Source organism: Gobio gobio (assembly GCF_949357685.1).
Source record: "Gobio gobio genome assembly, chromosome: 24".
Classification (NCBI taxonomy): domain Eukaryota; kingdom Metazoa; phylum Chordata; class Actinopteri; order Cypriniformes; family Gobionidae; genus Gobio; species Gobio gobio.
The window spans coordinates 9,378,564-9,402,442 of record NC_137120.1 but is presented as its reverse complement, the minus strand read 5'-3'; the positions used below and the strand labels follow the sequence as shown (position 1 = coordinate 9,402,442).

Here is a 23,879-nt window from a genome sequence, read left to right as displayed (position 1 = left end):
TGACGACGACACAGCTGTTCCACGATTGGCCAGATTCACCGCATGATAGCGATCACGTGTGTTTTGTGTTTATTCTAAAATCTTCAGTTCCACTAATGCGCACAAATCTGTTTTTTTAACAGTAAAACCTCCTTTCATGTAGCTTGACGTCGTCATACTCAATTCTAGTCAGAATTTGAGTCTGATACTGCTCCGTTGGGCTGTGATTATGGGGTGTGTTTCAACCGAACCAGGAAAGACCTCAATTGGATAGACCTACAACCAATCAGAGCAACGGAGCGACGCATAAAGTTTGTTGTCAAATGTCAACAGAACTCAACTGCACTGTGTTGCCAAGTCTTGAAGATTGAAGCGACCCCAATTATGTGATATACAGACCCAGGAATGCGAATTTTAGCCTGCCAAAATAAACACATATTTTACCCCGCCAAATGCCATTTTTTTCCGTCGAACAAGCCTTTTGTGTGTGTGTGTGTGTGTGTGTGTGCGTGTGTGTGTGATATTGTAAACCAAAAACAAACAAACAAACATTGATAGAAAAAAATAGCACAGTGTAGGGTCAATTTTTAATAATGGAAGTTTGGTAAATTTCCACATAAGATAATTTTTTTTAACATTTTTGTTGAGTTTCTGGATGCTATAGAGCACCACACAATTAAACCAATAACAACAAATGTGCATAAAAGCAAAAACATATAGACATGTCAAAAAATAAATGTAAATAAAACCTAAATGTGTGAGGCAGGGACCTGTAGGAACTCTATCATCAGTTCCAGTAGATAAATACAGTATTTGATCATCGTTTTTTGGGGACATTTTCATACACAGCATCCGTCTTTGATTTCTGCAAGAAAACACAAACTCAGTCAGGAACCTGCTGATGCGACGGGAAATTAATAGAAGACAAACTTAGGTTTCTCTGTGCAAAGCTTAATCTACAAATACTGATAATTTTGTTTAGTTTGATTTTGAAAAACTACTACTACAGAACAGATGCTAACATGGAGCAGCAAAAGGAAATGACATCAATCATGACTTTTTAAACCGTTAAAACATCAAACAGTTTAAATTCTGAAGGTTGGTCATGACAGTTTCTGCTCTGATAATGATTGACTTTCACACTAAAGCAAAAGCAAAGCTTTTTGCAGCACGTCTACAAAAGAAACCAATGTCTGCTAAAGCTGCATTTCAGCTCAGATAATCATGAACCGCAGAGACGCTGCAGCTCCAGGACAGACTTCAGCACAGCAAACATGAGTAACAACTCTGTGTCCTACTTTCTGTCCAGTGAAAATCTAATGGCATAAAACATGATTTTGTATGGGTTAGGCTATTTAAAAATAACAAACCACATTACATGGTGTTTTATGATTTATGATTTTAAACAAAAGATCATTTAGGCCAGAGATCACATGACAAGCAAAAATAGAAATGGTCCGTCCATAAACTAAAGATGCGTCACAATGCAACAACTCCATGATTATAAGAGGAGTGATCCAGTGGGTTAAAAACTGGAACTGATATGCAGAAGGTTGCTGGTTCGATCCCAACGGTCACCACTGTCCTTGAGCAAGGCACTTTACTCCATGTTGCTCCAGGGGGATTGTCACTGTAATAAGGGCACTGTAAGTCGCTTTGGACAAAAGCGTCTGCTAAATGCATAAATATAAATATATAAATATAAGAGGAGTGGCGACAGTGCAAGACGAGAGAGGATCTGGAGTCTGGACTTTTTGTTTGAGTGGATGTTTAAGTGGAGCTCCTCCGTGACACTCGCTCCATTCCCACGACTCTCTGCCCCACCCTGCATGCCACATATGTATTATTGTTTAACGATCGATTCCATGTGTTTTAAATGTGTTTTAATGTGTTCACAGTAGGCATTCCTAATCTATCAGCTACTACGGTCCAACGATGAACTAACACAGACAATATATTGACAATAACAATGAATTTTAAAACATTGTTAATACAAATGTTAATACAAAATTTGTACATTTAGATTAGATTAGATTCAAGTTTATTGTCATTACACATGTACAAGTACAATGCAACGAAATGAGTTTGGAGCAAGCCTCCGAGCTATTTAAAGCGCCACCACACGCTCTCCAGGAAGTGTTTTATAATTATTTTATGTATTAATAATTATAAAACATTTTGATTCTTATGGTTTTTTTAGGTCTGCAAAAACGTACACAGAGGTGCAAATAGTGGCGCTTATAGGTTTAGTGTAAATACCATATTTTAAAAAAACTCCCTACTGAAGGTAATAATGACGGTTGAGTCAATAAACCATGCGTCTGTTCACTGACCGTCTGATGCTGCAAACTTCAAACACACTGACTCACTGCAACATCTTCTTGCAACTTCTTACCTTTAGTCGTGTTGTTGGTTTACACAATGCTGAATCCGTTCTGTCTTCCTCCCGGGCCTTGACTGCATTAACTATAACCACAGATGTGTTAAAATGACAAAGTTTCAATACAATATTGAAATTTCTGTCTTAAAAAAATATATTTATACGGAGGAATTTATTGCTCTCCTGACCTGTTTTTCTACATTTCTTACAGATGCAGCACATCACGACTACAGCAACAATCAGCAGAGATCCAGCGGCAGCCGCAGAGATCAACACTGTACAGTAAAGGTAGGCCTTGATCTGTAATGGACAAAATGACCCTTTAGTGTGAGTGAATCTGTCCATCTGACCTACAGCTAACATTATGTTTGAAGTGTATTTACTTTTCTGCCTAGAAGTACTAGGATTGAATTAATGCAGAAAGTACATTAGAAAGAAAGATTACAAATGAAAGTATAAAAACAAATACAGATGCAAATACTAATAGAAGTATAAAAACAGATTAATAGAAATATACAAAACATGCTCAGGAGTACAATACCAAATAATAATGATACATACTGTACATATACACATATATAAAATATAAATGTAAATACAATTTTTGTTTAAAACATGCTCAGGAGTAGCTCAGGAGGACAATGCAACATAAAACCCTAAATATCTACCTTATTTTCATTAATCAATCCAGTACCAATAGGAACGGTACTAGCATAACGTTTTGTCCTTGCTTTGATGTCAGATTATTTTGCTTCCTAAAGCCCTGTTTACACCTGGAATTAAGATGCGTTTTTGTCCACGAAAAGTGGGCGACGTTAAATACAGGTGTAAACATGGTCTAAAACATTTCGAGCTTGTCCTTCTGACCACTTCCAAAGGTATTCGAAAACGCATTTAACCAGATTGCTTTCGTAGTGTTACTCATGTGGTCGAATGTGTTAGAACAGCCACAAAAGACCGCCTTGCACAAGCTTATTTCGTCCATTAGATTGAAAAAACAGAACATTTGCCTCAAAAAATCAGGACAGAGGTGGTCGAAAGTGAACAAGAGAGACGAATTAAAACACCAGGTGTAAACAGGAATGTGTATGCCTTGTCTACTTGTGATACAATCGACCAAAACACATCTTAATGCCAGTTTTTTCAGCCCTATAGTTGGTGACAAAAGATTGTGAAAGGGATGATCTTTCTGAGACATTTCTTGTTTTAATTTAATGCCAGCTTGTTCTCTCCTGACGGGTTTTTAGCTCTCTCACTTATATGTTGTTTTCTTCTGTATCAAAGAACTGCTTGCTTTTTTGTAAAAACAACTAACAGCACATTTGCATACTCTAACACATCCAGTAGGCACAAGATGAAGACTCCAACATCGGTCAGACGGGTTGACATCTTAACTCTGCTTTTATTTGATGTCAAGCTCCAATGTTGGGCAGACGTCGAATTTTAAATAAAATATAAAATATATGTACAATAACAAATTCAGAAAAAAATAACATTATGATGTCCAGAAATCCCTTTCAGTTGTACATTAGGTTTCATTTATCATTATCATTATCGTTTTCACATGAATAAATTCATAGATTCGCATATATCCCACCCGCAAATTACGCCGCAAATTATTTAGCTGGGCAGTTTGATTCTTGACACAAGAATTTTTTTTTTCTCTGGCTGCTGTAATTCTGTTTTTTTATGGCAAGAATAGCAAGAGAAAATGTTATCAAGCAATGTTGGCTACTTGATGATGATAAAGATAGTATCGTCATTTAATGGTCTGATAACATTGTTTTTAAAAGAATCTCTCTAAAACATTGCTGGATTTCATATTGTAGAAGGCTTGCTATAATTAATAATACAAAATGATAACGTATCAATAGATAAGATTCTGGATGACATCAGTGAATCGGATCACTATATGATGATTATATCTTTATCATCAAGAAGTAGCCAACATAATCCGATCACATTTTCTCTAGCTGTTCTTGCCATAACAAACACAATTACAGCAGTCAGAAAAAAAACTAATGTTAAAGTTTACAGTCAAACTCCAAAGCAAACACTAATCACAATAATGGTGACTTAACATACAAATAAAACATTTTCAACAAATCATCAACATCTGAACCTTAAAAGTTGTTTAATCCTCCTCTGCTGAGATCTTGATAGATTTAATGTTCTGCCATGTATTTATTTATCAATATTCTTTTTTACAGTGTGGCGCTTATTCCAACCAAAATTTAACATCTGCCTGACGATAGAGCTTGACATCAAACAAACGTTGGGTTTAGCCGTCAGCATGATTTTCGTCTAGCCCACGTTGGTTTAGTTAGAATCCAATGTCTTCCTAACATACAATACAGAACATGCATACTGACTAAATCATCAGCAGAAGCTCCATGCTTCACAAACACCGTCAAGATATGAAGACGCTGGACTCGTCTGTGTGATAATTTCCATTTAGTTGGTTGACGAGGTGATGCATATTGTGACCGCAAAGGAATCTCCTGACCTCCCAATTTAAGTGTTTGCTGGTTGTCTTGAAAATTTTACAAAGCATATCCTTATTTCGACAGACTTGTTTGTTGTTTTGTGCCCAAGTCTCCAAAGCATGTGCCTTCATTTCCATTTTATTAATTTTTTTTGTCTCTGTCTGTGCCTTTTAACTTAATAGCTTGTGATATTCTGCATAAGCCGCGTTCAGTGTATCACTGAAAGTTACTTCACAGGTTGACATATGGAATATTTTACCAGGTTAAGGAAATTGGTCTCTAGTCAGATTTTTCATTAGGATGGCTAACCTTTGGATCTGGTCATTACACCGTGACTACACCAGATGCGACAGTTGTCGTGCCATGCTATGCCGCAAAAGCTTGAGGCTTTTGCAAATCCCTTTGCTCTTCAGGTTTAGAAGTAGCACAAGTGCTAGGATCAGAAATAGAAAAGGGCGTCAGGTTACTGTTGGGAATTTGTTGTTGTGCCACATCCAGTGTAGACAGCATCACTGATATATCACCATGGCCACTTGCTTTCCATGTGTCTAATTTTAGAAGGGCTTGTTCATGCAGTTTTGTTGGTTTGACCAAAGGACAAAATTGCACACATGGATCAAAACATCAGCACTGTAACTTGATAGATCAGCTTATTAATCAATATTATTATCAACAACATACCTTCACTTGTGTGACAGAGTTGAGTGATGTTGGGATGTCTGGTCTGGTTGCTGATGGGATTGTTGAGCACACAGCTGTAGGTGTTTTTATCCTGATATTCCACCTCCAGAGGTAGAGAGAGACTGATGCTGAGATCAGACACACTGATGCTGGACAATAAACTGTTTCCTTTGTACCAGGAGAGAGTCACATGACTCACATTCAACACAGCTGAGCACACCAGTGAACATGATGATGATGAAGAACTATCTCTGGTAATGTTAAGAGTGGGAAGAGGAGCTGGGAAACATGAGAGAATAAACAGAAATATGGATAAATCTAAACATCTTATTTTGGCTAAAGGGTTGACGGTCAGTAAGTGTTTCTCAAAATATAAAATGATAAAACATTTCCGTATATAGATATATTTAAAGGAATATTCTGGTTTAAGATCAATCTAATACATTTTGACAATGCTGATTGCCACAAAAATTTATTTCCATTTGTCCACCAGAGAAAAGCAAAAATAGGTGTTACAGTAGCCGCGTTTCCATTAGCTACCCTTCAAATTGCGCAAATTGAAATTGCGAATTGAAAATACGCCCAATGTAAACGCATCAATTTCGCAAAAACTCCCATATATCGCAAAAAGGTTTTACGCTCGCATGAGGTGGTTTTTCAGGCAATTCGAAAAAGGACATTTTCGCAAAACTGCAATGGAAACAGTTTTTTCGCATTTACAGGTCACCTGGTACGGTCACGCATTGCCCCCACATAGGGCCTACATATTATTTTTTTTCCACTCAAGTATGTCTAATAACGAGATCTTATGTTAAAACGACATATATTTTCTCCTAATAAGGAAAGTGGCGTAACTTTATAATGACGGACCGGGTGCATCCACAAATATCATAACTATCTACAGGCCTACTGTAATTAAGACATATATTCAAGAAATGTATTAAAACAGAAAGACGCTGTAGTTTCAGCCTTACTCAAAGGCAGAGGAAACAGGCCAGTTACGCACGTCAATCCATTCCTGACGATTTTTGCTTCTTATTTATTAAATATACAGCCAAATAGTTGATTAAACATTGATCAAAATTAAAATACAATTTATACAAAACGAAATTAATTTTAAATGAAGACTTTCTAGAAAACACAGTTTAATGAAATGCTCAATCCATGTCCCCAGACATATGCGCATCTGATTATGTGCCTTACTCATCTGCTCACTTTTCATAATCAACATATGAAATTAAAAGATTATAATATTTAGACATAGCCTAACTATACAGATAGGCTAAGTGCAAGACGTAATTATAAACAGTAAACTGTCTACTTTTATTTGTGTACACTCAATAACAGCAAAGGCCGTGGACTCAGGGAACGGATTATTTTGCACTCCACTCCAAATTTCTTCATTTCAAAAATATATTTTGTTTATTAAACGAAAGGTTTTTCATTTCAAAAGCATTTCTAAATTCAGTTTATATTTACAACAAACAAAATTCCAAGCCAAAATAACGAAGAGGTAAAAAAAACCCCTTTGAGTTACACCATCAAAATCAAACTTGTCGCTCATCTCTGTATGTGGCAATGCGTCACAATAACCTGGCGTTTGTAAAAGTTGATCATTCTTTACAGATGAAACTTATAAAAAAACAATAGAATAAAAAATGCCACAATTTATCATAACACCTCAAATGTGCCGCTCAAGTATAAAGTACTTTCCTTGCCATCAATGCTTGGGTAACACGCACGTCTCATTAAAAATAATGGCGTGCGGTGGCTGGGATATACATAAACCTAACAACATGTGTAGCATGATTTTTGGAATGATTTATCACGAGAGGGAAAAAAATGGTTTTAGTCGCATAACATCAGTTAATGTAAACGCCGTCATTGCGCAATATTTTTTTATCGACTTTTAGAAAATATCGCAAAAGTTTGCGCAAATCTGTAATGGAAACGCGGCTAGTGAGGCGGTGAATGGTATGGAAGCTTGTTTCTGCCACTGAATAAAAAATGTTAATTGCGAATAGATAATTGCATCTTTTTATCTCACAATTCTAACTTTTTTTCTCACATTTGTGCGTCTACTTTTCTCACAATTGTGAGTCAAAAGCCCATTTCTGAGGAAAAAAGACTTTTTTGGAGTTTATATCTCGCAATTCTGAAATTGTGAAATAACGTGGCAAATGTCTTTTTTATTTAACTGCTTTGCCATGACAATACACCATAAACCATAAAACGGCTGTAAAAATGCTGAAGTGCTTCTGAAGTTTTCTTTCCAAATATTGGCCTCATTCATGTCCATTTTTTAAAAGTGCCTCACCGTAACCTCCAAATGAGGGATTAGTCAAAATTATTTTTTGTGTTTATCGTCACAATGCCACAAATGCTGTAGATTGAGCTTAACTTGTAAAATACATGAAGGATGAGACAAATGATCTCCACTCACCATAGACAGAAACGGTGAATGTTGTTATTGACATTTTCGCTCCATTTATCTCTAGTTTATAGTGTCCAGCATGTTCAGTTGTGGTGTTTGTTATGGTCAGAGATCCAGTTTGATCGTCCAGCTTCAGTCTGTCTCTGAATCTCCCATCAGGAACATCATCATATGTGGAGAAGATTTGGTTCTCAACACTGATTTTAGCTATGAGAGACTTTTCAGCTCCATATTTCCACAGTATGTCTTCATCTTCATGTATTTTAGTAACATCAGAGTTTAGCGTGACAGAAACTCCCTCCAGCACTGACACTGACTTCACTTCATTTGTTTCCACAGCAGACACACCTAAAGAGTGAACAGGAACCGATTAAGACTACTGTTGGTTTACAAAGCCCAAAGTCAGCTATTGTGTGAAATTATACGTCAATTGCTTTTTGAATTTATTTTACCTTTGTTTTTGTTTATGATTACTGCAGAATTTTTTATATTTTTTTAAAGATGGCTATTTGTATGTCCAGAAACAATCATTAAAATGAATATTTCAAACCACAAAAAAACCTTGAAAAGCTCACTTTCTGACTCTGGGACACTTTTCCTGACTTTTAACATTTTAATACATTTACATTAAAATCACAATTTTAAAATGTAAAATTATGAATTATGAGTGAAAACTAACAGTAGTTTGTTACACTGTTCTGAAATATTAAGCCATAAAATGCTTTTATAACTTACCAATCAGGAGGAGTCTCCAGCACAAACAGAACAATACTAACATGTGAAACATTTTCTTCAGTAGTTCAGTGAAAAGTCTGACCTAAAATCTGCTGATGATCATCAAGCTGGTGTGAATCCTCCCACGATGAGTTTGACCTTCCTATTGTACACACATGGCCTATAGTCAGCCTACATTAAAATAATCTTCTGCTTCTTATTAAGATTTTAACTGTTTTAATAATGGATTTTTTAAAACAATTTAACATTAGTAATGGTGTATGATGTTACATATGAAATACTGGGGCAGTCGTGTCCTAATGGTTAGAGAGTCGAACTTGAAACCCAAAGGTTGCGGGTTCGAGTCTCAGGTCCGGCAGGAATTGTCGGGTGGGGGGAGTGAATACCAGCGCTTTCCTCCACCCTCAATACCACGACTGAGGTGACCCTTGAGCAAGGGACCAAACCCCCAATTGCTGTTAATATAGCAATATAGCTGCCCACTGCTCCGGGTGTGTGTTCACGGTGTGTGTGTTGCACTTGGATGGGTTAAAGCACAAATTCCAAGGATGGGTCGCCATACTTGGCCACACGTCACTTCACTCACTTCACTTAAAATACGTAAAAGCCCACTGTATGAATCTCCTTGAATAACATATAGGTTAAAAACATTCGTATTGGTTTTAAATTAAGTTATCCATATCCATATATCAATTGTTATAGAAAAAACAAAACATCAATTGTTATGGAAAAAACAAAACATAAAAGTTAAAACTGTCTGCCATCTCACATTGCCAGGTTTAACTCTTGCAGCTCATCTGAGTCAAACGGAAACCTGCTGTGGTCTGATTTCTACAGAAACAGGGTTTGATCTGCTGGATGGACAAACATCTTGAATGTGGCCATTGGTTTGATGTGTGGTTTTGGAAAGGGCCTCTTCCTGTCCTGCTGAACTTCACAGTCTGACTTCCTCTCTAGATAAACCTGCTTACAGAAAAATAAAGTATAATCGGTAAAGTAGTACAAGTAGTAAGTACAAATCAATCCATCAAAACTACAAAACAGTCAAAAATGAGTCACAGTACAGAGGTCAAACTGGAATCGTACCCATCATGCATCATTGATGCTTGACAGCTAAGCACATTTCATTTACATTTAATAATGTTGCAGATGCTTTTATCCAAAGCGACTTTACAAATGAGGAGAACAATAGAAACAATCAAACCAACAATAGGGAAACAATATGTAGGCTAATTGCTGTCCCACTCCCAGTTAGCAGTAGCACAACATGTGGCAAGGTGTTTTTTATTTTGTGCCTCTTTGAGATGGTACCACAAGGTGCTGTTCACTTGCAGAACGCAAGTTTCTGGAGGGCCCATTGGTCTGAAGTAGTGACTTTAGGTATAGGGGTGCAGAGCCAGTGACTGTTCTATAGGCAAACATCAGTGCCTTGAATTTGATGCGCGTGACAATTGGCAACCTGTGCAATGTTGTGTATATTTATGTCAATGTAAGTTTATTTAATCTGTGTAAAACATCTGCGTTTACACGACAGTGGCTGTATTGAGTGCTTTTGCAAAACATTAACTAATTATCAATATCAAGTGTCTGTGTCAAATGTGTGTTCTTTTATCAATTTTCAGGACTTGTTTTGTTTGTTCCATGGATGGCTCAGCTAAACAGGCCAATAAGAGACAATAATAAATAATAAAATATTATTCCTTTTAATTATACTTTCTCATAAAACGTCTACAAATGAATAAAACTGATCAGAGATAAAAACCAATAGATACAATCTATAGACACTTGATTCATGGGTTCACAGAGATCATCGCCCCCCAGTGGTGAACCATTGAAATTTCTAAACGTTTCGAAACGTGATGACGTAACTAAGCCTCATCCGCGCGCAACCGGTTTAAAAGAGCTCTTCTGATTGGCCGAAATTCTCTGCTCTCTGAACCGCTGCCTCACAGATGCACAAATCTCTTTTGCTCCTCATTATTTCGCGTAGTATATGGTGCAAAAGTGAGAGCGCGCGGAACTTGTCATTTGAAGGCGAAAAAACTGCGTTTGAGACTCGTAGCAGCAGATTCAAATTGTGTTTTTGATACGGGTGTGTGAATGCGTTTTGCACCATATTTACTGCAGCAACTGTAGCAAAAATGTGAGTGTACGAGTTTCTTCATTTGACTAAAATGAACTCCCAAAACGTACTGCCAGATTCTGGAAGATGAATTCTTCAAACAGTGGTACTAGAGGATGTGGTGCTGGTCCTTCAAGAGTCACTCTCAACCTATCTGTCCATAAAGCCTATAAAAAAACCTTCTTCATGTATTTTACAACACTTCAGCTTGTGATTCTTATTTAGTGGGGGTCATTTTTTAGGATTCTTTACCTAACTGAAGTCTCTGAGATCCTGACACCTTGCACTTCTGGAGACTCCAGGTAGGTTGCAGCTCTGGAAAATGGTGGCACTGGAGACTAAAGGGTTCCTGATGGTTTCACCCTTAATTCTTCACCTTAATTCTTAATTCTTTTGCAGTTAACAGGTGTCTTTTCTTCACCACCTGTTTTTGTCAGATCCTGCTGACCCAACGAGCATTTCACTGTCCAATGGTCACGCCTTAACTGCAATGTCTAGTATTGCATTAGTATTGCATCCTTCTCATGGGCATTTAATACTTTTTGACTTTTCAGTCTGAGTTAAATCTATTTTTTTGGCTCAATTTTTCTGTAAAAGAAAACATGCCTAATAATTCTGCACACCTGAATATAAGGTGATTTTCATTTCCAGCCTTTATGAACAATTATATATCACTTATACATTATTAAATACTAAATCAATAGTAGTTATTAGGATTACTGTGGTTTGGAATTGGTCAAATGTGCCTGGAAAAACAATATGATCAGAAAATCAACGTGCCTAATAATTCTGCACTCCCTGTATTGGCCGATAAATCTAAATACAAATTTTAATAAACTCTGAGAGCCTGATTACAAAAACAAAAGTCTATACACTACAGTAGCCTATTTGAACCAGTGTAAGATTCCTTACCTTTTCAAATTAATTTTACACTCCTATGGCCAACTTACTTTATACATTTTTTTTTAACACATTACAATAAGGTTTAATTTTTGTTACTATTAGTTAACCAACAATGAATTGATTCATCTTAGTTCATGTTAATCTCAACATATTCAGTGTTTGGGACATGGCTTTTAATGGTGAGCCTTTTGTTTTTGTAATCAGGCTCTCAGAGTTTATTAAAATTTGTATTTAGATTTATCGGCCAATATATATCGGTGCCAAAGTTCAGACCCAAAGTTGTGTCTGTTAACATTAGGTATGCACTGTGAATGGACTGTTAATAAACACAAACATTTTATTACTAAAATAAACAAAGGTTATTGCTCTCTGTTTGTTCGTGTTAGTTAATGCATTAACAAATGAGACCTTATTTGTAAAACGTTACCAAAAATTATATTGCCTAAAAAATAAAAATAATATACCTAAATAATGCAAAAAAGTTATTGGACAGCATTACTTGGGCTGCATAATAAAGAATCAAAATGCAAGTGCATGAAATAACCTCCGCACAGACGATAAGGAAATGGTTTTAATCAAACTGTATTGTTGATGGAAATTATACGAGAACAATAAAAGTGCTAGTTATAAAAATAACTTCTGTGTTTTTGAAAAAAAAATATCTTTATTCCTAATAGACTAGACTAATATTAATGTTGCTGTTTGAGAGCGCGCTGAAGCTGGAGAGAATGAACGAACAACCGTAAACTGAAGCGCTTAGAAGATTAATTAACAACTAAACGCATCATATATGAGAACAATCAGATATTTATACAAAATAAATATAATATTACAACTTATATTTGCACAAAATCACGCATAGGTGAAGGCTTATAACTCTTGTGGATGCTCTTCCCCTGTTTGAGAGTGCGCGCTGAAACTGAAGATGATCACCGGTACAGTGAACCACTGCGGGTTATTGACTTAACGAAACGCATCCTATATGACATTAATCAGATGTTTATACTACAAAAACGTAATATTACGACTTGCATATGCTTAAAATGACGTGAATGCACAAGCGAACTTGACTGTGCTGGTCAGAATGCGTTGTGGACACTTCGTGAAACACAACTAAACCCAGAGATTTCGCAACGTTTTATAACAGAAATATTCTCATTAGTGTTATGTACAGGACAGTCCCAGTAGTTATTAATGCTGTGCATTTCTGTTTGAAATGCGCGCTGAAGCTAAAGACCGGTACAATGAAGTGCTTTACTGCATCTTTAATTAACTCAACCAAACGCATCCTATATGAGATTACATACACAGAGTAATAATAAATATAATATTACAACTTACAATGGCACAAAAGCTGTGAATGCACAAGCGAACTTGACTGTGCTTGTCATGAAGGTGTAACTCTGTGGGCGCGCTCTTCCCTCAACAAATGCTCTGAAACACAACGTTCTTTTACAGCCGTATTCTATTCTCATTATCATTTTATGTAGATTATATTAGACTTGCGCTGCATATGTTGCACATAACTGTATTTTCATTTTCGAAGTGATTCCAATCATATTTAGAGCAATTCAAACCCATTATGGTGGACAGCGCATCTGTCTCAGCTGAAAGAAATAATACATTATCTATCGGCTTGAATATATCGATCAAATTTTCTTATTGGACCGATAACGATAACATCAAAAATAATAATTTATCGGCCGATAACGATATGTTGCCGATATATCATGCATCCCTATGATGCATATAGAGAATAACTCCCATTGAAGGAACTTTGTGCTTTAGAACTGTGCACAACTTTTTCAGGCGGCTTAAACAGCAACATTAAAAAAAGATGAGCATGGAAAAAAGCAGAATAGGTCCTCTTTAAAGGTCCCGTTCTTCGTGATCCCATTGTTCAAACTTTAGTTAGTGTGTAATGTTGCTGTTAGAGCATAAATAATACCTGTAAAATTATAAAGCTCAAAGTTCAATGCCAAGCGAGATATTTTATTTAACAGAAGTTCCCTTTCAAAGCCTACAGCGAACGGCTGGCTTGGACTACATCCTGGTACTTCCTTCTGTAATTACGTCAGTAGAACAGACTAACCTCCGCCCAAAAGAATACGCGAAAAAGGGGGCGCGGTCTTGTTGCTGTCCCACGTGGAGAAGAGGACAGTCGCGTGGAGAAAAGGAACTGTTGCGTTGAGTGTGTTTATCGCCATGTCGTCGAGACGCTATTATTTTCATCCAGGAGTCAAATCACCTTTGTTTGGCTTTCCCAGGGACGCTGTAGAGATTATTGAACGCATACACCTCTCCGTTAAGAGGCGTGACCTTTCCAACGTGCACTAAGCTGCTGTTGAATCACAACACAGGAAACGCTGGCACAATCAGAACTCGTTACGTATTTCTGAAGGAGGGACTTCATAGAACAAGGAACTCATCAGCCGTTTTTAGGACAGCGAAAACAGCGGTATACAGATAAGTAAATTGTGTGAATTGTGTGCTTCAAAAAAACACGAAGAACGGGACCTTTAAACACATTTTGCTCTTCCGTTGGTTAGGTTTTCTCATCTCTGTTATTGTCTGTTTAAATCCATCAGTGTGTTTTTTTTTTTTTTTAGTTCACCAGCAATCCAAAATACAGAAGTTTTTATGTAAAAGCATCTATTGGTTTGAGGCTGTATTGTATAAGCGCTATGAATTCATGTATCACATAATGTGTGTAAATGCTACTTTTCAAACTGTAAGTCAAAGCATGTTTTATTGCACCATTCTCTCGTGTTGTGTGTTTCCCCCCCAAAAAAAAACATCCTCCAGCATCTGTTGGTTTGTGTTTCAGATGTTTCTGCTGCTGAACGAGATGAAGTGAAGAGAAAGTCACTGAAGGAGGGAGAATCTGTCACTTTAGATCCTAGTGTAATAAAAACCCCAAATGATGTAATGACATGGTATTTTAATGACATTAGAATCACAGATCAGAGTCAGATCTGTGCAGATGATCAGTGTAAAAAGCGATTCGGAGACCGACTGAAGCTGGATCCTCAGACTGGATCTCTGACCATCACAAACACCAGAACTGAAGACTCTGGACTCTATAAACTTCAGATCAACAGCAGCAGATTCAGCATCATCAGGAGCTTCAGTGTTTCTGTCACTGGTGAGTATATTTTGTCATTCAGTGCATGGTTATAGAATAGTTATAGAAGTAATTTTAAAATAGTCCTGCTTAAATCAAAAGAGTTGATTGTCAGTAAAGGTATAATGTCTGTCTGTCTTCAGCTGTTCCAGGTTCAGGTTTGTCTTCAGCTGCTGTAGCAGGAATAAGTGTTGCTATAGTTGTTCTTCTTGTGGCTGCAGCTGCTGCTGTCATTTACAATCGCCACAGGAAATCTACACCAGCAAGACAAGGCAAGTATTCCATACAGATGATTGTACAAAATGTAAATATATTTATTGTGCTAAAAGAATATTTGAAAATGTGTTCAAGTGTGCATTTTTATTCTAATTGACCCTGAGTAAGAGTTTGTTGTTATTGTTCAAACAGAAAACGGGACACTGGATAATGGTCATCAGGTAAGATACTATGAGCACTGAATCTGTCTGTCTGCAAAACATTGAATTTATATCAGTCTGACATCTGTAAGTGGTGTGTATCAGGGCCCTGTTGCATGAAAACCCTTAAGGGGATAGTTTCTGGCCAAACGCGGCAATAGCGAAGCGCTTGCTATAGTTACAACATCTCCCATAAACTGAACATAACCAACCACTTGCTTTTAAACATGTTTAACCTTAACTACAGTTGTACAGCTGTACTACAGTATTTCAGTTATGGAGCTTACTAAAGACACAAAGTGTCCTAAAAGACACAAATGTCCTAAAATCAGAACAAGAGTTGTGTGTAGCACAACTCGGAGACTGCTTAAAATCCTGCCACTACACTACAGAATTTTACACAGAATTTCCCACTAAATGACATTATATTTGTCCTGAATCATTGTTAATGTACTCACTGACTCCACCCTAGGCAGCAGGATACATTGTGTATAGACCATTGTTTTTTGTTTTCTTTTTCAGTAAAAAGTTTTAGCTGTTTGACGGCTTGAAAAAGTATGCCAAATTTCAGGCAACTGCGCAGTATCCATCGCTGTTGCACCATTTTTTTCATACACCAAAATTTAAGCAAATGGGTTGAATTCGAAATCGCCCCCTATACCCTTAAATAGGGCATTATTTGAAGGGACAGTCATTTGTAGTGGTGTCTGAAACCATAGTGGACGTTATTGAGTGCACTCATTCAATCCCACATTGCACCACAATAACAAGTGTATAGCCGATGTACACACAACAGCTGTCTGAATTCACTCACTTGTTTTCCTTCACTCCTTCAAGTGAACTATTAGTGGACTAATGTAGGAAATGGTGAATGAGGGTTTAAGGGGCGATTTCGGATTCAGCCATAGATTCACTGTTTTGGCCTGCCGCCTTGAACTTGAGCATGCAAGATCATTTTAAAATGTATATAATTCACAAATATTGCTCACATTGAGAAGCTGCTCATATATTCAATTTGATTTTTTAAGTACAATACACATTGTTTCAAAGCAAATTATACGTTTAATTTCTATCACTAAAATGCATCTTGGTACTTCCGGCTTCTTAATTAACATGAAATCAGCCATTGCATTTGAGTTCAGCGAATTATTTGAGGGAGCTGGTTTAGGCCCTTCATTATTTTTAGGGTGAAATGGTCACTAAGGACTTGGAAAACAATTAAAGGGAAATACTTAATGATGACAGTAAGGTTTCACTAAGGGTGCCCTTAACCATATAACTGTGTTCCTTCTATCTTTCAGGTTACTAGTGCAGAAGTATCACCCTTCATCCCAAATGGGAATAGAAGTGTATGATGCTAATGGGATGCCCTTAATCAGACTGAGACTCTGCAGATGGATGTTGCCTCTGGGATGACCCTTAATCAGAACTTAACTCAATTAATAGCTACTGATAATGGGACACCTCCTAAAGTGTGACATGAGACTACAGGGATTTCACAGTAACATTATTTAGCATTTTAATAATATCATTAAAGGGGAACATGAAGGGTAAAAAGAAATTGGACACGCTTCACACGCTTCAGTCTGTAGGAGAAATACAGATGCTGCAGTCACGAATGAAAATGTTTGCGTGCTATACGTTGTGAATTAAGATTAATTGTATTCGTGAATATGTATCTGTATATTGATATACAGCTTTGAAACCGGTGTAGTACCATAATTTGAATATACTACCAGGTTTCTACTGATACAAAGTTTAAAGCTAAATCGCTGAAGTAACCCTTTAAAATGCGAGACACAGGTCTACACACGCGCTTTTTAAAGGTTATTTTAACTTATTTTAAGCTGTTTTTATAAAGCTGCGTCATGCACAATACTCTGAAACGAGATGCGAGTGCAACAGTCAAACACTAGGGTGATGTTTACATTAAAAATGACAGAAACGTAGTGCAATGGAATGAACAAACATGTTCTGTGTAGCCCCGTTCCACACAATTAAAGTTGCATTCATTGCTATAGTAACAGGGCTTCCATTCTGTTTTCTTTCCAGATTATCACTGGACAGTAGAAAACTGAAATTGTTACCATTTTATTCAAAGTAAAGATTAAAAAAAAGTGTCATGTAGGGGTGTTATAAAATTGTTTTAAATTATTATAGTTAAGAAAAATAAGACCCCGCATATGCACTATATATATATATATATATATATATATATATATATATATATATATATATATATATAATGTTATTTTATTTCATTGTTGAAATGTTCTTGGTACTTTTGTTGTAACAAAATGTTGTGAAGTGTAACATTCTAACTTTTGTAAAACATTTGAGATGCTGGTTTTTCCTGCAAGGTTTGTGCATTTCATGTGAGGAGGAAGATGGAGTGTTAAAAGTAAAGATTCACTTCATTATTTGCCTATTTCCCTCCATTTTGTTTCTTAAAGCATGTTGAGCTGTACTGTATTCTTAGTGTAATTTTATATTTTGTTTTCCTCTTTGTATTGTAGAGTATTATATCTGAATCTATATATCTGTGATGAAAATGTTCGCCCGCACTTGAACGGGTAAAGTATGTCTGTCCTGTTTAAATCTGTTTCACTGAACAATGGAAAGGACCTGTAATTGTGTAAATCTCTTCCTTTCTCAGGTTTATAAAACCAGTGGGTTAAACCACTGAACTGATATGCAGAAGGTTGCTGGTTCAATCCCAGCGGTCGCCACCAGTGTGTCCTTGAGCAAGGCACTTTACTCCATGTTGCTCCAGGGGAATTGTCCCTGTAATAAGTGCACTGTAAGTCGCTTTGGATAAAAGCGTCTGCCAAATGCATAACTGTAAATGTTATCAGAGCTGTTTCCAAAGTCCACATTCAAAAGAGCTGCTGAACACTGAACGGTTCCTGCTGAGAAGAACAATAATTTTGTGCCTTAGGCTCTAAGTGGAAGATCTTCTGAGGAAATTATGGAGCCTCTACGAACACTATTTTCTTATACTGGAAATTAACTTAAAAGATCTGTATGGTCATGTGAAGATGGCATTAAAATGCATAGGATTCACTTAAGTGAATTTGTGTCATGATTTTAGCGTTTATGAGAAATAACTGAGCTAAGCTAAAACTGAATCATTTTAACAGCATCTAAATGAGACGCATAGATGAGTATTTTGCGGAGATGTACACACACACACACACACACACACAGTCCAAATTGGTTAAGTGCAAAGATGGCTTTAGGATGTCAACGTAAAGGGAGTTGGCATCAAAATGGACAAGTTACTAACTGATAACAGGTGTCAAGAGCAGTGTAATAACTTGCATGAGACAGATCTGTTCAGAATGGTTCTTTACTCAAAGAAATCAGCAGCCAGCAGTAGCCTATACTTAATGGCATCACAGCATATGCACCCTAAAAAGTTATTCTTTGCTACTTTTAAGTCAAGTCTAACAGCATTAGATTGCCCCCTACAGGTCAATCTACAACATCCCCTTTCACCAGCATTATCCGCCTGCAATACCGGAGGCTGCACTTTCAGGACTGCATTTCTAGGACCCTATTTTTTTTTTTGAGACAGCGCCACCTACCGAATCGGAGAACCACAATCCCAGGAACGCATTTGCAGGACCCTAGTTTTGGAGCTCCGATACAAGTGCCACCAAGGCTGTAAAGGAGTTTGTACTACTAAGCTGATCAGGAGATTGTGCTCGCCCAGGGTGTCAATCAAAACACATCACAGGATTCAGATTATTCACTTTACTTGTATTAGTATGAGTGTGGTCTGAAATGAACAAATGAATAACATATTACAATAAATAATTGCAATATACATACATAAGTGATATACATGTCATTCTACAATCAATGCAATTATACTGGTTTGGACTGCACTACCGATCTTAACCGCTAGATGGCACATGAAGCGCATATAACAAGGATCGCGGATTCTCCGTGTATCTGAGGTAATGCTTAGTCATCATCATATATCGTCAGGATTACGGAAAATACGCCCAATAATATTGACATGACACTCATTAGAGGTATTAACATTGCACTAAGTAATCACTAGCATGATATAGAGTAAATAATAAACGTAGAGAACTTAAATAACTTTGTATCTGTTATATTTATGGCAGTCAGTGCAACGTGAATGCTAAGGCCACTAAGGAGAGGAACAATTTGACAATTTACATTAATTAAAGCTGTAACACGGCAAATAACTATACTAAAGAACACATTTAAGTAAACAGACTTACATTTTATCATGAACGCACACACAGGTAAACTGGAAGGATATAGGAAAACGTGATGCGTGTTCTCCTCTTAACTCGGCTTGCTGACTGTTCGGGAAGTTTCTAACTCGCCACCTAGCGTCCGTTTGACGTCACCAATAACTTTGCCGCTGATTGGTTGAATCTCCTCAACATCGCCGCCCCCAAATATGCAGGGCCATATTTGTTCCTGCATTTAAGTTATTAAGTGTCCGTTGGTTTAGTGCCATCATCCTCAGTAATCTCTGGTAAGGGAATGAGACGTGCAACTGGTCGTGTATATAATCTTCCTTTAACGTTGATTTCTACAGATCTTACACGTCCATCTGCCCCAGGGAATGTCCTGACTACTCTCCCAATTAACCAGAGGGCACGGGGTAGCTGAGGGTCAGCCAACATTACAACCTCTCCAACTGTAATGGGCTTAATTTCTGAATGCCATTTCTGTCGTAGCTGGAGGTTAGGCAAGTAGTGTCTCATAAAGCTTGACCAGAAATGATCAGTGAGGACTTGGCTCTGTCTCCATCTACATCGTCCTATGAGCTCAGAAGCGGGGTACGTCACTTGAGGTAGAGAGCTGTCTGGCCGCCCCATGAGCAGGAGATTTGGGGTGACTGGATCCAGGTCAGCAATATTGGAGGAGACGTATCCTAGAGATTTGCTATTGAGAATTCCCTCTATCTCAATAAGCACTGTTTGAAGTACTTCCTCTGTTACTGTTTGTGAACCTACTACTGTACGAAGGGCATTTTTGAGGGATCGGATTTCTCTCTCCCAGATGCCGCCAAAGTGGGGAGCGCCTGGAGGGTTGAAGAGGAATGCAATTTTTTGTTTGGCAAGATGCCGTTGAAGCTCTGGGCTACATTTTGTTAAAGCTTCTCTTAATTCTCTCTCACCACCCTGGAAATTGGTGCCCTGATCAGAAAGTAGTTCAGATGGAGTGCCTCGTCGTGCAATAAACCTCCTCAATGCCATAAGGAAGGAATCGGTGTCTATAGATGTGAGAAGCTCAATGTGCACACATCGGGTGGTCAAGCACTTGAATATTATACCCCATCTTTTTTCACAGCGTCTTCCAACTTTAATCTGGAAGGGCCCGAAACAATCCATCCCAGTGCTGTAGAAGGGAGGTTTGCTAAGTCTCAGACGGGCGGGGGGTAGATCAGCCATTCTAGGGACCTCAGCCTTGGCCTTCCACTTGCGACATTCTACACAGTTGTGCTGGAATTTGCGAATTGCCTCACGACCTCTCAAGATCCACACATTCCTCCTCATTTCAGCAAATACGCGTTCTGTTCCTGGGTGACAGAGCTTACTGTCATAGTCCTGTATGAGCAGTTGGGTTGCTGCATGGTGAGGATCCAGAACTATTGGGTGAATTGTCTCGAATTCTAGACCTTCAACTCGACGTAGACGTCCTCCAACCCGTATAAGCTGACTGTCTTCATCAAACTCTGGGGATAAAGTTAGTAGGCGGCTCATTGTGGATACAGGCTTACCGGCTTTCAATCGTTCATATTCCTCTTGGAAACTGTCACGTTGGATATTCTGGAAGATGAGGTGTTCTGCAATCACATAGTCTTTAGCTGTAGCTGGACTGGATTGGTCTGGGTCACTTTGACTGTGCTGGACTGTGGCTTCCACTAGGTCCTTCCATGTACTGTACTCACTGGGTTTCAAGTGGTTTGACACTATGGTGACACCGCAGAATACACTCTTTCTCTTCTCCATTTCATCCGCAGGGGGTTTAAAGACTGACATAGCTGGCCATTCTGATTCAGCCTGTAGTAAGAATGGTGGGCCTTGACTCCATCTGTTTGGTGACGCAAGTTCTTTCAGGCTGCGACCCCTTGTGAGGTCATCGGCAGGGTTTCGGAGAGAGTCCACATATCGCCATTCATGCTGATCAACCAGGTCTTGGATTTCTGAAATCCTAGTCCCTACAAAGACTTTAAAGTTGCAAGACTCTGATTTCAACCAGGAAAGGACTGTGGTGGAATCAGACCACAGGACAACTCTGCTTACTTCAATTGTAAGTTCGGTTTCCAGCAGCTTTGCCAGTTGAGCACCAATAAGTGCTGCACATAGCTCTAGTCTAGGGATAGTTTGTTTCCGTTTGGGGGCAACTTTGGATCTGGCAATCAGGAATGCAAGCTGAATTTGGCCTTCTTTGTCCTCAGTTCTCAGATATGACACAGATCCGTATGCCTGTTCTGAGGCATCACAGAAGATATGAATTTGTCGTGTAACATTGTGTTGGTCCATATCTGCTGAGACATGGCACCGTGGGAGGGTAATTTCAGAAAGGAAGGGAAGCTCATTCTCCCACTCGTTCCAGGCTTTCAATAGGTCGTTGGGCAACATGGGATCATCCCATTCTCTTTGTTTGTTCCACAACTGCTGGATCAGGACTTTTGCACGGGTGGTGAAAGGAAGAATGAATCCTAGAGGATCATATTGGCTTGCTGTCACCTTATAAATGTGGCGCATAGTGGGTGTGGTTTTCGGCACTGGGCGGTGTTTATATCCGAGAATGTCTGAGTCATAGTTCCATCTCAATCCAAGAGTGGATTCTTGAGGTTCTACTTTGTCATGTGACAGCCAAAGTTCAGTGCTTTCTGAACGAGCCTCTTTAGGTAGATGATCAATGACATTTGGCATGTTGCAGGCCCATTGACGAATCTCAAAGCCACCACTGACAAGAAGTTCTCGTAACCCATCCACTAATTGCTTGGCCTCATCGGGAAACATTACGCTCTTTAGGCAGTTGTCTACGTAAAAGTTCCTTTCAACTGCTGATCTGAGGGTGTCATTTGGCTGAGTTTCATCCAAAGCATGATGCTGTAAGGCATATATGGCACAGCAAGGGCTACAAGTTGTGCCAAAAGGGAGCACTTGCCATTCATAAATGCTGGGGGGGGTATTGATTTCAAGGTCACGCCAGACAAAGCGGAGTAGGTTTCTGTCTTCAGGCAGTAGGCGGACCTGATGAAACATACCTTTTATGTCTCCACTCACAGCAATAGTATGCTCCCTGAAACGCAACAAAACCCCCACAAGGGATGGGCCTAGTGCAGGTCCGGCAAGGAGGTAGTTGTTGAGGTTGTGCCCCTTGTAATCAAAGGAGCAATTGAACACCACTCTGTTTTTGCCGTTATGATGAACCAGGTGATGGGGAATAAACCATGATTCTTCCTCAGTAGTCACAGAGTCTGTTTTAAGTTTAACCACATAATTGCTTTCCTCCAGCCTCTTGATCTCTTCTCTGTATGCAGCAGCCTTTACAGGATCTTTAGCTAGCCGCCGCTCTGTGGTTCTTAGGTTAGACATGACAGAGTCTTTGGAGGCATGGAGATGAGGCATGTCGGCTTTGCGCAACAGTGGTGTGGCATAGCGCTTCACTCCATCTACCATTACTCTGGTGGTTTTGGCTTGTAGCAAATCCATTGCTTTTTGATCTTGTTTGGATCGTATGACCAGTCTTTCGTTTTTGTGGGGAATGGTATCTCCTTGCCAAAGCCTCTCAACGTTTCGGAACAGTTCCTCCATATGAGGAGTGACAGAAATGTGCAGGCATTGCTGAGGCTGAAGCTGTTGCTGTAGAACCCGTGTTGGGCCTTGTAGCACCCAACCCAGTCTAGTTCTGATTGCTGCTGGACCCCCAGGTGGGCCAAGGCGAACTGGCTCAATAGGTGCAATCAGATGGGGGATGATCTGCACCTATCAGCAGCAGGGGATGTGCTTTGTGAATGGGCTGCAATGGGATGCCTTTAAGGTGCTGGTATTTCTGCTGGAGCATTGCAGTGGGGTAAGAGTGCTCGGCCAAACTTAAGTGCTGTGAGGTAAAGGCATTCTGAATTTGGTAGCTCTTTTGTGGCTGTGAGATTGAGTGTACCCTAAAGGAAACGGAAGCCCCATGAAGTTTCTTGACATCTTGTCGGATTGTTCTTAATGCAAGATCCTCTGTCTGTCCCTTAAGCCCTAGTTTCTGAGCTGCAGCTGGAAGTAACATAGTTCTTTCAGATCCGTCGTCAAGTACTGCATAGGTGTTTAGGGTTTGGTTCTTGTGTTGTAAGACGACAGGAATCACTTTCAGCAGAACATGTTTGGAACCTTCAGGCCTATCCAGGTACAGGGACTCATTTGTGGAACTCACCAGACAGGTACCCTCTGTCTGAGACCGGTCATTAACTGTGTGAAGGATTTGAAGGTGTTTCCCATTACACAGGCGGCAGGGCTTTTTCAGGGTGCAATTTTTGGCTATATGTGACCGTCCACATTTCCAGCAACGGTTGTTATCTTTAATCCAATGGATCATCTCCTCTCTACTGAATTTCTGGAAGGTGGG

The 23,879-nt window shown here is 38.7% G+C and overlaps 2 protein-coding genes across 5 annotated transcripts in view; one reads left to right on the top strand and one right to left on the bottom strand.

Annotated features, from left to right (window-relative positions):
* LOC307120270 (uncharacterized protein) overlaps window positions 1–23,879 on the top strand; it is a 911,732-nt gene that overhangs the window by 541,851 nt on the left and 346,002 nt on the right. The gene's annotated exons all lie outside the window — the stretch shown is intronic.
* On the bottom strand, window positions 537–8,768 carry LOC307120304 (CD48 antigen-like). The gene is made up of 6 exons (XM_079807284.1): window positions 8,696–8,768; window positions 7,970–8,308; window positions 5,527–5,805; window positions 2,548–2,659; window positions 2,375–2,436; window positions 537–844 (listed from the first exon to the last, which is right to left on the bottom strand). The coding sequence occupies exons 1-4, from the start codon at window positions 8,745–8,747 to the stop codon at window positions 2,565–2,567; spliced, it is 765 nt and encodes a 254-aa protein (XP_079663410.1). The 5' UTR covers window positions 8,748–8,768; the 3' UTR covers window positions 537–844; window positions 2,375–2,436; window positions 2,548–2,564.

Bases quoted from the DNA above. Each gene is read 5' to 3' on its own strand.
- LOC307120304 (XM_079807284.1), bottom strand. From the start codon at position 8,747: ATGTTTCACATGTTAGTATTGTTCTGTTTGTGCTGGAGACTCCTCCTG. The intron at 8,309-8,695 runs GTAAGTTATAAA...TTCACTCTTTAG, and splicing joins CTGGAGACTCCTCCTGATTG to GTGTGTCTGCTGTGGAAACA. The intron at 5,806-7,969 runs GTGAGTGGAGAT...CATGTTTCCCAG, and splicing joins ATTCACCGTTTCTGTCTATG to CTCCTCTTCCCACTCTTAAC.